This window comes from Delphinus delphis, chromosome 2, assembly GCF_949987515.2.
Source record: "Delphinus delphis chromosome 2, mDelDel1.2, whole genome shotgun sequence".
NCBI classification, from domain to species: domain Eukaryota; kingdom Metazoa; phylum Chordata; class Mammalia; order Artiodactyla; family Delphinidae; genus Delphinus; species Delphinus delphis.
The window spans coordinates 12,052,372-12,067,254 of record NC_082684.1 but is presented as its reverse complement, the minus strand read 5'-3'; the positions used below and the strand labels follow the sequence as shown (position 1 = coordinate 12,067,254).

Below are 14,883 nucleotides of genomic sequence, written 5' to 3'. Positions count from 1 at the left end.
CATTCAGAGAACAGTTTGGCAAGTTTTCTTCCTTTATGCTAGGCATACACTTGTCATATGATCCAGCAGTTCTGTTCCTACATTTTTCTACCCAAGAAAAATGAAAACATATGACCAATAAAGACTTGTGCTCTGGGACTTCCCTGGTGGCACAGTGGTTAAGAATCCACCTACCAGTGCAGGGGACTCGGGTTCAAGCCCTGGTCCAGGAAGATCCCACATGCCGCAGAGCAGCTAAGCCCGTGCGCCACAACTACTGAGCCTGAGCTCTAGAGCCCATGAGCCACAACTACTGAAGCCCGCGCACCTAGAACCCGTGCTCTGCAACAAGAAAAGCCACTGTATTGAGAAGCCCACACACTGCAACAAAGAGTAGCCCCCGCTCACCACCACTAGAGAAAAGCCCGCACGCAGCAATGAAGACCCAACGCAGCCAAAAAATAAATAGATAAATAAATTTATTAAAAAAAAAAAAAGACTTGTGCTTAGATAGTCATCATATACAAATTGATACATCATGCTGAAGTATTAACTTTTCATCAGATCCCTTGAAGTCTGTTTATTTACTCATTCAGTATACACACAGCACATATTGAGCAAGTGCCTACCTTGTGTCAAGCATTGTTTCAGGTACTGGAGATGACATAGGGAGCACTGACTTAGCTTTTGTTTATTTGTGCCTCACTTTGTAGGAATTCCACTACATGGAAGAAGATCTGTATCGAACAAAGAACACATTGCAAAGCAGAATTAAAGATCGAGAAGATGAAATTCAAAAACTCAGGAATCAGGTATGAAGCAGCATTCACTACTTGAGCAAAGATACCATTGTAAAAGGACATTTTTTTTAGAGATACAGTAAGACTTTCTTTTCCTGTATTTTCACCTGAATCCTGTTGTTGGAGTAGTGAGGTAAGTTATTTTCAATGTGATATAGAATTTTCATCAAATGCCATTTGAGTCTGCATTTGCTGTATTCCAGGGCTTGCTTCTTATACAGGTATCTTGTAACCAGTCACCCAAGGAGATGTGAGTTACTCCAGAATTTCATACCATCTAACTTCAGTGGTAGTTTTGCTGATTGCCAGTTTTACAGTTGTGTTTTCCTAAGAAAAATCCAACGATACATTTTCTTATTAATAGATCTTTCATTAGAGTCACTAAGACCTTTTTATAACTGAAAATGTGAAACATAGAAAATAACATGTGCCTACCACTCAGATTTGCCAGTCTTTATCATTAACTGACAGAATCGTGCATTCACTTACCCTGTCATTATACACTGTCCTTTCCTCTCTTATATTCACATGATTGACTTAATAAATAATGAACTTATTGATCATTTAAATAATTTGCATAAAAATTGACTAGTTCATTTTTCAGTTAGGTGATGACTTTGTTTGAACATGAAAAGTCAAATAATTTTAATTTTTTTAAGTTCTTAGACTTCTTCGTAGTCCATAATTTAAAATGTTTAAAAACTTTAAATTTTTATAAGAGTTGGGGACAGCTAACTGATTTTGAGTGTTCCCTTCTCCTTCCCTTTCCTACATTTGTGAAATGATTATAAATGGTAAGATGACTCGCTAACAGAAAATTAAAGAAAAGAAAGGAGCATAAACCATCATTCAGTTTAATGCTTAGGTAAACATTCCAATATTTTAAAAATATTTATTGAGTACATACTATGTCTAAGATATTGTGGTATTTCTGTTAATCAAGAATTAACCATAGGAGGTTATCTCTGAAAGATTTTTCATCTAAGTAAGAAGGAAGTTGTACAGTTTGAAAAGATATCAGCCCCTTAATACACTGCAAAAAAAACAAAACAAAACAAAACCCCACTCAATTAGTGAGTTAAGATATATACTGAATGAACAATAAAAAATGCTATTTCTGCTTATCTTATTACCTTTGGGCCTCCTCGGAGAAAAATATCTTTGTTAAAACATTACATTGCATGGGAGTTCCCTGGTGGTCCAGTGGTAAGGAGTCTGCCTTCCAGTGCAGGGGACGTGGGTTCGATCCCTGGCCGGGGAACTAGGATCCCACATGCTGCAGGGCAACTGGGCCCGTGTGCTGCAACTGGTGAGCCTGCGTGCTCTAGAGCCTGCACACCACAAACTAGAGAGAAGCCTGTGCACAGCGATGGAGAGCCCGCTTGCCACAACGAAAGATCCCACATGCTACAAAGACCCAATGCAACCAAATAATAATAATAAAAAAATTACATTGCAGTTTGACTATTTTTTCATTCTTTAAAAACTATTTTATGGGACTAGATAAAAACTTGTGGAAAAAAATGAACCTTGATCTTTATCCCCTAATTAGACTTGTAAAATTAATAAAAATTGATTTGGAATGAAGCTAGGTGTAAGCTACAAAGCTCCTACAAGAAAGTATAGGGAAATCTTTTGCAATTTGGGAGAAGACAGATTTCTTAGGACACAAAAAGCACTAACCATAGACGGAAAAAGTGATAAAATTGGACTTCATCAAAATTAAAAATTTTTGCTTGTCAAGAGACTCCATTACAAAAATGAAGAGAGGTCAGCAACAGACTGAGAGGAGCTAGTTACAATGCATAGCACAGCTGGCAAAGGGTTTGTGACCAGGATAAGGACTCTTACAGAAACTAAAGAGATGCACAACTACTTTTTTTTTAATGGACAAAAGACTTGGGTAGACAGTTCACAAAAGAAGATTATGAATAGCCAGATAAGCACACGAATAGGTGCTCGAAATCATTAGTCATCAGGGAGATGCAAATTAAAACCTCAGGGAGATACAGCACTCCACACCCACTAGACTGGCAGAAAGTGGAAAGATGGGCAATACCACGCGTTGAGGATGTGGTGCAGTTGAAACTGTCATACTCTGCTGGTGGAAGGGTACAGTGGTACAGCCACTTTGGAAAACTGGCTGTTTCTGATAAGATTAACAACATACATCTAACCTATAACCTCAGATATTTACTCAGTCTAAGTGAAGCCATATGTCCACAAAAAGACTTGTACAGGAATATTTGTAGTGGCTTTGTTCATAAATAGCCCAAACTGGAAACAACTGAAGTGTCTGTCAACAAGTACGTGGGGGCTTCCCTGGTGGCGCAGGTTAAGAATCCGCCTGCCAATGCAGGGGACACGGGTTCGAGCCCTGGTCTGGGAGGATCCCACATGCCACGGAGCAGCTAAGCCCGTGCGCCACAACTACTGAGCCTGCATGCCACGACTACTGAAACCCGCGCGCCTAGAGCCTGTGCTCCACAATAAGAGAAGCCACCACAATGAGAAGCCCACGCACAACACAGAGTAGCCCCCATTCGCCGCAGCTAGAGAAAGCCTGTGCACAGCAACAAAGACCCAACGCAGCCAAAGATTAATTAATTAAAAAGAAAAAACAAGTACATGGGTAAACACATTGCATACTACTCAGCGATAAAAAGAAACTACTGATACAACAACATGGATAAATCTTTTTTATTTTTTTAGTTTTTTAAAAAATTATTTTATTTTTGGCTGCATTGGGTCTTTGTTACTGCATGTGGGCTTTTCTCTAGCTGTGGCGAGCGGGGGCTACTCTTCGTTGTGGTGCGCGGGCTTCTCTTTGCGGTGGCTTCTCTTGTTGTGGAGCATGGGCTCTAGGCACGCAGGCTTCAGTAGTTGTGGCGCATGGGCTTCAGTGGTTGTGGTGCGCAGGCTCAGTAGTTGTGAATCGCAGGCTCTAGAGCGCAGGCTCAGTAGTTGTGGTGCACGGGCTTAGTTGCTCTGCGGCATGTGGGATCTTTCTGGGCTCGAACCCATGTCTCCTGTGTTGGCAGGCAGATTCTTAACCACTGCACCACCAGAGAAGCCCCGGATAAATCTTTTTAAAAAGCCACACACAAAAGTGATCATACCATATGATTCCATTTATAGGAGATTCAAGAAAAGGCAAAACTAAATTCTGGTTATAGAGAGCAGAGCAGTGTTGTCTGGGAGTGATGGAAATATTCTGTGTTTTTATCTGGGTGTTGGTTGCACAGTTAATACGTTTGTTGAAACTCATTTTATACTTAAGATCTGGGTATTTCACTGAATGTAAATTTTGCCTCAACTAAAAAATATTGAAGTGTGGAGTAAGATTGGGGATCACAGTACAATCTTAAAATTGAGCATTCCTTTTTAATAGTAAGTAAATCTTAGTTTATACTCAATATAATTCCATTTCGTAGTTACTTATTGTAGACCTAGCCCTGCAGTTAATTTGTGGGAGTGCTGTAAGCGGTTTAGAAGGAAGGAAGCTTGATGGATGGTAACTAGACTTATTGTGTCGCTCGTTTCACAGTGTATACAAATTTCAAATCATTAAGTTGTATACCTGAAACTAAAAGTCAGCTATACCTCAATGTAGTTTGTAGTTTGCCCTAGGTTGTAGCTAAGAAGTGGCAGAGCTGGGGTTTTCAACTTAGATCAGTCTCTCAGCCTCTTTTCCAGACTGTGTTGATGCAGACAGTGATTCTTACCCTCACAGAGCTGACTGGCAGTTTCATTGAGGAGGCAAAATTGTTACAATAGTGAAGCTAAATGCCAAGATAGTAGGAGTCTAAAAGAAGGCTGAGATCAGCTCGGGCTGGAGTCGTTGGAAAGGGCTTCAAGGAAGAGGCTTTGAAGGGAGGCAGAGCCTGGAGAAGAGAAGGGGACTGGGGAGAAGAGAAGGGGACTGGGTTTGCCCAAAAGGGAAAATTTGAACAGCAGAGCAGAGGCCAAATGGGAGCAGAGGAAGATGATACAGGTGAGAGCAAATAGAAGATGGAATGAAGTTATTAAGGAGCAACTGTCAGCCAGACCCTACTAGGAAAATTCTCCTTTCATATCCCAAAGTGCCATGTGCAAAAGGCACTCTTACCCTCACAAGTGAGCAAACAGATTGGGGGAAGTGTAGCAACTTGTCCAAGGTCAGGTAGCTAGGAAATTGCAGCGCAGAGATTGTGGTTTTTGCAGTGCACCACAACTGTTGACTTACGGAGGTTTTGAATCCAGGTGGAGAAGCTTGAACTGTGTCCCGTGTACCAGTGCTTTCAAATGTTTTTGACTGTGATGACATAGCAAGAAATACAATTTAAGTCATGTCTCTATACTCACACACACTTACACGTATAAAACCAAAACAAGTTTCACAAAAGAATACTCTTACACACTATATGCTGTGCCCTCTATGTACTATTCTGTTCTGTTTTTTTAAATGGCAACTGTGACCCACCAAATTGATTTCATGGTCCACTAATACAGTTTGAAAATCGCTTCTGTAGATGGTGAAAGAATCGTAGAGTTTTGAGAAATCATTTAATGCCACGGTTTACCTGTGGGAATGTAGTAACGTGGTTTCTGTGTTGTTTGCCTTTCATTTTATGTAGTAATCTTATGAATACTTTGCCTTTCAGCTTACGAATAAAACTTTAAGCAATAGCAGTCAGTCTGAGTTAGAAAACCGACTCCATCAGCTGACAGAGACTCTCATCCAGAAGCAGACTATGCTGGAGAGTCTCAGCACAGAGAAGAACTCTCTGGTCTTCCAGCTGGAGCGCCTTGAGCAGCAAATGAACTCCGCCGCTGGAAGCAGTAGTAATGGGTCTTCTATTAACATGTCTGGAGTTGACGGTGGTGAAGGTAAAAAAAAAAAAAAAATAGGGAATCTCAAAAGAATATTTCATTGCCTTAATTTTCAATGTTGCTAATTCAAACATGATTTGAAAAGTTACAGAAAGACCATTTTTGTTTAAAAAGAAGCTTTATCTAACAAAGCAGCCATTTTTCTCGAGGCCTGGGCTATGCACTGTTTGATATGATCGTTAATGAACTGGACAGTGGGCTGATTACTATCCCACACTGGTTTCGAACCTGGAGAAGAAGGCCCAGGACACTTAACAGGGTGGTGAGGACAAATAATTCAGTTGAGAGGGGCTTTCAGGAATCTTAAAGTAAGACTTGCTTTAATAACCATAATTATTAATATTAAAGTTAATACATAGTCACATGAGGATATCCGTGCTCTATAATTTTAATGGAGAAATATATAGATTCTCAAAATACATGATCAAGAAGAATATTGAAGATTTTAGCATAAGTTTCAACAGATCAGGTTTTTAGTTTTAGAACTTCATAACTACTTTGACTACAAAGTAGTCATTCAACAAATCTTAGTTCTTTGGCTTTAAATTTTTAGAACTTTTTTTCAAATAACATGTTATTTTATATACTTTTTTAATAACACAGTCTCAGTATAAAAAGAAATGCAAAAAAAAGGAAATTAAAATCACTTGATAATCTATTGCCCTCAGGTAACATTTTGGAACATCTTTGTCCAGACTTTTTTCCTATATATGTTTGCAGTACTTGTTTTATTGATTTTTCATTTTTGTCATATTAATATATTTTAATAATATATTTAATACAATATGTATATATTGCTTTATAGAAATTTATCACATGAAAATACTGCAGTTTGTTTAATCAGTTCCTTATTGTTGGAGATTGATAAATGATCAGAAATGGAATTGTTGGGTCAATAAGTACACACATTTAAAGGCTTTTGATTCTTGTTCCCGAAATCAGCAAACAATTATTAAGTGCCCACTCAGTATCAGGTGCTGTTGCAGAGATACAGTGGCCAACAAGAGGCCAGACTCTGCCCCATAGATCTCACATTCTGGTGTCGTGGGGGAATACAGGGGAGGAGACAGGCAGTAAACAAGTAGTATGAGCTGGAGATATGTGCTACAGAGGGAAATGGAGCAGAGAAAGATGTGCAGGGTGCCACATGTGAGGAGGCGATAATAATTTAAACAGGGAAGTCAAGGAAGACCTTGTTGAAAAGGTGGCATTATATTAAAGTCCCAAAGGAAGTCAGGTAGTAGACTATGACGAGATCTACAGAAAAAGTGTTCCAAGCAGAGAGAAGTGCAAAGGCCCTGAGGCAGGAGTATAGCTGGCATATTGCAGGAGACCAGTGCAGCTGGAGTAGACTGAATGAGGGGCCAGAACTTGGAGGAGGCTGTTTAGGTCTGTATAAGGACTTTTACTCTGAATGAAGTCGGAAGCCATAGAAGGGTCTTGAGAGGGGTAACTGAGTTGACCTGTATATTTTAACAAGATGTCTCTGGCTGCTGTGTCAAGAGTAGACTGCAGAGAGCTAAGCACTGAGGCAGGGAGACCAGGGAGGGGCATGGTATTAACCCATGTAAGACATGCTGGTGACTCAGACCAGAGTGGGGATGGAGGGGGTGGGTTCAGGATTTATTTTAAAGGAAAGCAGATGGAATTTGCGGGCAGATCAGATGTGGAGTTTGAGAGAAAGGAGTTAAAGGTTTTTGGAAAAGTGGAGTTGTGTATTGAGATGGGGAAAACTGCAGGAAGAGAAGGTTGGCAGCAAGGGCAGGCAATCAGGATAACAGTGTGCGGTGTGCTAAGTTGAGATGTCTACTAGACATCCAGATGGAAATGAAAGGGTGATGGACGAGCCTGGAGTTGGAGGTGGGCTGGGCTGGAGATGCGAATTTGGGAGTTACCAGCTTTGTAGAAAGGGTGTGTGGCCTCACTCCTGCGGGCCCAGGAAGAAAGTGCCCATTAATGCTGCCTCTCACCAATACTCGGTAAACTCTGATTTTTGCTAATTTCATAGGAAAATAATTTTCTTAGTTTTTGAATTTTGATTTTTGCGGGTATGGAAGTTTACATATTTAAACTGTCTTTTTTTTAATGTTTTCACCTTTGGTTATTGCTTAAAAGTTGACCTTGAGAATTTCTTCCATATGTAACATAAGGTATATTCAACTATAATTTTGTTAGAAAGTTGACTCTGGTGTCTGTACGTTAATTACTTATTTTCTTGTTTAAACAGGCACACGTCTGCGAAACGTTCCTGTTCTTTTTACTGACACAGAAACTAATCTGGCAGGAATGTATGGAAAAGTCCGCAAAGCCGCTAGTTCAATTGACCAGTTTAGGTAAGCAGTGCCGGCACCAGTGAGTGACGGACCCTATTTTTGTAACATTCTCCAGTGATTTCAGTCATGGTGAGTCCTGTCCAGCAGAGCTGATATTGATTGATTGACTGCGCCATGCGGCTTGCGGGACTAGTTTCATCACCAGGGATTGAACCGGGCCCCCTGCAGTAGAAGCGCGGAGTCCTCACCACTGGGCCACCAGGGAATTCCCAAGCTGATTTTTTTTTTAAATACTTATTTATTTGGCTGCACCAGGTCTTAGTGGCGGTACACGGGATCTTCGTTGCAGCATACGGGATGTTTAGTTGCGGCACGTGGGATCTTTTTTAGTTGTGGCATGCAGGATCTAGTTCCCTGACCAGGGATTAAACCCGGGCCCCCTGCCTTGGGAGCCCGGAGTCTTAACCACTGGACCGCCAGGGAAGTCCCCCAAGCTGATATTTCAGTGTCATGAAATTGCTTTAAGAGGTCTGCCAGTGCCTGTGTTTTGTTGAAGGTGTTTAACTCTGATCATTTCTCTTCTTTCTGTAATAAACTCTGTTTGAAAACTCATTAAATTTCATTGAGAAAGCCTGTATCATGTAAATGCATCCATTTGAATGTTTTATCTCCTTACTTCATCATATGATTAGAATAAAAGATGCCACTATATATAAAAGAATAGTACTTATTTTCATATATATTTTATATATACTATATAAATAAAAATTTATATGTTATATATATTTATAAATAAAACTTTTTATACTAGTAGTCATCCACCTTATAAAGAAAATGTTCTCCCGGTATATGTGTATAGCCTTGATAAAGGTCATATCTAAGTAACCTACTAAACTCTCTTGCCTTTTAGTTTTTATAATTAAACATAGTTGAAATGAATCGTTGCCTAACAGAACAGTCTCTTCTTACCTTTTTGTGTCAGAATAGAGCTGTGGTGTTAAAAATGAGGATGATTTACTAATTTGGATTCCTGAAGCCATGAGCCTTGGATGCCATAGTCACTGTCTCCACACTATTGAGCATATCTATTTCAACTATTAATGTATTCAACATACATATTAGTTTTTAGAGAACATATATGCAAGGCAGTGAAGGCATATATGCAAGGGTAGTGAAAGAAGCAGAAGGGCGTAGAAGAAAGGTGTATCTGTGCATGTATCCGTCTTAGGGAAAAAATGTTGCAGAAAGGCATAGTAATAGGTCTGGACGTCATAATGCTTCCCACTCTTAAAGTGTTTACTTGAGTTTCTGTAGTTGGGAGCCTTTTAGAAGTATGTGTCCATGCTAAAGCTCCCAGATTAGCTATTTACAGGTTCATTCCAACTAGACTCTTTTTTCCTATGCATGTGTTCACACTTGCCTTTGGTTCCTAAAAGAAAAATGATTGCTAGAGGGACCAAGTGTGCCTTCTACAGTTGCAGCTGAAGAATTAAGAGGAATAGCTTGTGCTAAAAGCTTAACAGTCAATCCCCAAATAATGATAAAAGTATTTGTTCACTGCTGTGATATTTTATATGGTTATTTCAAGTAATCATTTAACAATCTACTATAAAACAGAAATAATCTGTCTTTTGTGGTAGCCACATAAATAGTTTAAATGAGTAAAGTCTTAAAAAACATGAAGAGATACTACCACAGGAACATGTTTTGAGTGTAACTCTCTCCTCTCTCTCCACCCCTACCACTTGCACAGCATCCGTCTGGGAATTTTTCTCCGAAGATACCCCATAGCACGAGTTTTTGTAATTATATATATGGTAAGTAAACTTGTTTGCAAAAACAGTGCTGCATTTGATTTTTAACTAGTTTTTTTCAGCTGCTGATCTTTTTGACTAAACTTTTAGCAATCAATTTTGAAAGAGAATAGAACTCATTTTTGGTAATTAAGGTTTTTTTTCTTAAAGTGTACAAGTAATGTTGATAATTCATTATGTCTAAAAAATAAATTGCTTGAAGGCTTTTCCGACAGTAGAAGTAACCGTAGTGCAGTTTAATGATTACCTTTATTTCTAAGCCCCTCCAGTGATACAATACAAAACAATTGATTTCATTTTTATCTTGAAGTAAAGTTTAATTATTTCCATGTGTTTTGCTTTATTTCCTAAAGGGATCTCAAAGGTGATGTATTTTCTTTCTTAGATTTCTTAGCTCTAATAAAATGGTTACCATAGTTTGGGATGCCGTGTCATATCTTCTGTGAGCCTAAAAAGCCCACTGACTGTTCTGAGTGGGGATGTCTAAAAGTAGTTGAACTGAATTAAGACGGGCAGTTTTCTTGAGAAGAAATAAAAGCATACTTAGAAATTTCCTTGTGAGCCACTAGAGGGAAGAGTTACTCCTTTAAACAAAAAGGTTTTAAGATGAGGGGAATGGGGAGAGTGAAAGAAAAAAAATTGAATGGCGTCAGAAAGGATTCAGAACATGCCCACATCTGGGTGGGGAGATGATGAGGAACACAGGCACCCTCTGCCAGCCTGAGATGAGATGTTGCACTTCTTGTGTGCAAGGCACTTCGTGATGGAACCTCATCATGTCAGCACCACCATGAGGGAGTTAGTGGAAGTGTATCACTGCAGGTCCTGTTCTGGACCCTAAATCGACCTCTGAAACCTGACACATTATTCCTGTCAAGAACGTCGTCCCATCTCCTCTTCACCAAATCATGGCTAAACCCTCTTTCAAAACACCAACCACAACTCTGTTCTAAAAAGCCTTTCCAGCCAACTTCATGTACACCTAGCAGTTTTAATCAGGCCATCTACTCTGCACTGTAATCCCCTGATGGGTTAGTTATGTGTACGTGTGCATGTTGTGAATGTGTTCAAGACTTTGCCCCTCTCAACTGAGAATGCTGTAGGTATTGTAGCTCTTTATTACCTTCCATTGCACTTTTTAGTTCATTTGACTGTACAGTTGTTTCTTCCTTGTTTATCCAGTAAACACGTACTGCACGCCTGCACTGTTGCAGACACACTAGCCACAGGAATACAGAGACAAACGAGACATAGCTCCTGCCCTCAGTGCGCTGCACAGTGGGCCTTTAGGGAGGATTGATTTATTGGCTAATCCATAAATTGTTTTTTCTTTCTTCAGGCTTTGCTTCACCTCTGGGTCATGATTGTTCTGTTGACTTACACACCAGAAATGCACCATGACCAACCACATGGCAAATGAACTGAGCCAGGTTGTTTTGGTGATTGGTCATCTCTCTCCAGTTTTGGGGTCTGCAGAAGGGTCACTTGCCTGAAATTCCCGAGAAGGGTACACAAGATTATTTTATCACTACAGGCTTTTAACTTTTTAAGTTATTATACAAGTACTCTGCTACCAAAATCTTCTTCTGATTTCCTTCAAATGGTAAGAGTTTCTACAAACAAAAATAATCTAACGAGCTCAGCTTTTGCTTTTTCGAGGTCAGGGGCTCAGTGTATATATGCATACACACGGAGATGCTGGGGGTGTCTGCCTCTGTACAGACCATCCTGTATTTTAGGTGACACTCATTATGGGTTATAATCAGGGAAACTAATTGTATTTAGTGATATAAATAAAATGTTTTCTTTTTGATAATTCAGTCTGCTTTGTATTTTCGTATATTTAACTTTGCAAATGTAGATTTACTTTTTACATTGTTAAATGCTTGATTGGTATAAATCTTTCTATAAATACGTAAGTAAAATTTACTGTGCATTTTTCTTTTAAAAATAATAATTTTTCACTCCCATTTAAACAAGACCTTTCCAGATCGGCGTTCACGAGCAGAGCCAGAAATCAGAGCTGATGCCACTTGTAATTGCATTAGTGGTGTGTGCGCTTCTTTTCCTCCCCCTCCCACCCCACATGCTGTCTTCCTTTAATTCTTACTCGTTCATCCATTGTCTTCCTTCACCTCTTTTCCTTTTCTCTAGCCTATACCTTGGGTGGGCTCAGGACATCCATAGCCCCTCTGGTAGCATTTAGGAATCAAATTTGGTTTGACACCCTTTGTGTTTTTAAAATACTCCAAGGCAGAGACTATATAGAGTTATTCTTTGAAAAGGGACATTTTCTCTGCCTTAAGTCCAGCATAATGTCTGTTTTGGCTTTCCTTGTCATCTACATGTCTGAATTCTCATTTTGTCCATGCCGGGCACTGGCAGTCTCTCTTCATATATAATTGGCATATGTAGATCCTGGGCTGGGCAAAGGGTATAGTCCTTCCTGTCAGGAATGCCTTTGCAGTAGCCTGCTGGTGCCTAACAGGAAACCTGACCAGCTTCTATTCTTAATGATATTTATACTGTGACTTTAATTGTCCTATAAATTCTTCAAAAGTTTTGGTATGCTAGATGTATATGTTTCTTATTTTTCATCGGAGAATGAAGTTTTAAAGGTCATCTTAGGTGTGTTTGGGCTTTTTTCCAATTTAACATGAATGAAAAGGGTAGAGAGTTCTATACCATCTAAAAGTGGATATGAGATTTTGGAGGGTAGGGTAGAGACACGTTATTAAATCTACATGTCATAGTTTTTTTTTTTTTTAATTATTTTTGGCTGCGTTGGGTCTGTTGCTGCACACAGGCTTTCTCTAGTTGCAGCAGCGGGGGCTACTCGTTGTGGTGCAGGAGCTTCTCATTGCGGTGGCTTCTCTTGTTGTGGAGCACGGGCTCTAGGAGTGCGGGCTTCAGTAGTTTTGGTGCACGGGCTTCAGTAGTTGTGGCTTACGGGCTCTAGAGCACAGGCTCAGTAATTGCGGCATGGGCCTAGTTGCTCCGCGGCATGTGGGATCTTCCCGGACCAGGGCTCAAACCCGTGTCCCCTGCATTGGCAGGCGGATTCTTAACCACTGCACCACCAGGGAGGTCCCTAGATGTCATAGTTCTTCTTCAGGTGTGATAGCCTATTAGAGTCTGAGCTGTGAAGTCACGTCTTATCTCAAACAGAGTGAAGAGTTTAGACTTATTAATATCTTTTAAAGGTTTTTTTTTTTCTCTTCTAATTTGGAACCATTTCTGGAAAATGATTAAAACCAGGCTACATACTTAAAATGGAAAATGGCACCTGCTTCATCATCGTGTGTTGCCAGACTTCCCGTCTCTGCATGTCCTCCTGGTTTTTGTTGGGATGGCTCTAAATCTTTTGTTCAGTTTTTATGCATTCTTGGCTTTGGAAATAGTTTGACAAAGTGTTTCTGAGATTATTTTTCTGAAGTTACTTAAATCTTTAATTGACTTTCAGTTTCTGTATTCTTGACCACTAACACACTAGGGGATTTTTAAAAGTCTCCCATTCACTTATCCTCAGATAACATGAAACCTTCTTGACTTACTTAAAAGGATTGTGTGAAAGCTGAATTTTTTTCTTCTCAACGTACTGCTTTGTATTTATAGCTGTCAGTTGGAAAATAAGATTATTTTATTATCTTAAGATTTCCCTTTCTCTAGACTTTGTGCTTTCTAAAACCTACCATTTCTATTGCTGCAGAACAGAAACTTCAAAGGAAAAGCATGAGTTGTTAAAACGTGGAACTGTGTCCACCCTGGTTAGTTTTGTCGTTAAGGGAATAATGTCTGGGGCTGGACATTCTAGCCTTCATTTAGGAAGACTTATATACAACTCACCCTGGAGGGGAAAAAAACCAACCTACTCAAATATGCCTCGCTGGGCTCCAGCTCCCTACTTTAGGAGGTCAGCTGTATTGGAAAAGGCCAGTATGGGCATCTTGGTCTAGATGGAAGTAGAAGGACAAAACTGGCAAAGCCAAAGGGACTAATAGCCTAAAGCCCTTCAGGCTGTGATTGGTCAGAAGAAAGAAATGACAGAAAAATGTCTTGTGGTTATTCTGAACATGTTGAGGCTAGTATTCTTAGGAACTCTTTCCTGAGTGAGAAGGCTGTGGATTGAATGTTTCTGAACTTCTACAGTTCTAACATGTGGTCTGCTCTTCAGACACAGATTCCAACACAAACACCTCCAAGTACAGAAAACTTTTTTTTTGTATGAACAGTTGAGTCATCAAGTGTGTTACACACAGAAACCTCATTTACAAATGTCTCGAAGAAAAAAAGTGGTGGTAATATAATCTTAAGCCATCACAGGACTATAAGATAGTTCAAATTACATACCCTTGTGCTGGCCCCTTCTAGGAACTGGGAATAGAGTGGTGAACAAAAGTCCCTGCCCTCGTGGAGCTTACCTTTGAATGGGGAAGGCAGGCTGCAAACATACGCATAATGTGTCACTAAGAGTTAAATGCTGGGAATAAAAATAAAACGAGGCAAAGCGTAGAGAGACATGGGGGAGGAGAGAGGGAAGTCCTCCCTGCAGAGGTGACACTGGTGCAGAGCCTGAATAAGGTGACAGGCCATGCAAAGTGGAGTGGCAGTGGGTTAAAATGCAAAGTCCCTGAAAGGTGCTAAATTTGCTGAGGTGAGGACAGGCTGAACCCAAGGAGGTGATTTTCCTATGTAGTTGCAAAGAATACCAGGTCAGTGAATTGATACTTTCCCCCATAACTTCTTGGTCTCCGCATTCATAGTTAATGCCTCATCTTTGTTCAAGTCAAGGACAAAGAGAAAAATGAAATCCAAGAGCAGAGCCCTTCATATCTGAAGGCAATATCTCTCATCCTTTGATCAACCAGCCTAAGCACGGCTCACTGTCCGGCACCACCGCTCTTGTGCTGTCAGAGCTCGTAAACTCAAAATGACATTTCTGATCCCGTGAGGACAAAGATACTACCTTTTTAATCCACTATTATATCCTTAACGCCTAGAACACTGCCTGACACATAAGCGGCCTTCAGTTGTTGTTCACTGAACTTCATTGACTGAATCAGGCAAAACACTAAATTCACGCATGACTCCTCGAGAGCTCCTCGGACCTTCACTCAGCATCTGTCCCGTCCACACAGCACCTCT

General features: G+C 40.1%; 1 protein-coding gene across 1 annotated transcript in view; it reads left to right on the top strand.

The window, feature by feature from the left end:
• Positions 1-11,570, top strand: part of GOLGA5 (golgin A5) — a 34,403-nt gene extending 22,833 nt beyond the window's left edge. The window contains exons 9-13 of the mRNA XM_060004013.1: positions 693-791; positions 5,423-5,648; positions 7,879-7,984; positions 9,678-9,741; positions 11,078-11,570. Coding sequence (XP_059859996.1) covers positions 693-791; positions 5,423-5,648; positions 7,879-7,984; positions 9,678-9,741; positions 11,078-11,158 — 576 coding nt within the window. The 3' untranslated portion in view covers positions 11,159-11,570. The remainder of the gene's footprint in view (positions 1-692; positions 792-5,422; positions 5,649-7,878; positions 7,985-9,677; positions 9,742-11,077) is intronic.
• The last annotated feature ends 3,313 nt before the right edge of the window (positions 11,571-14,883 follow it).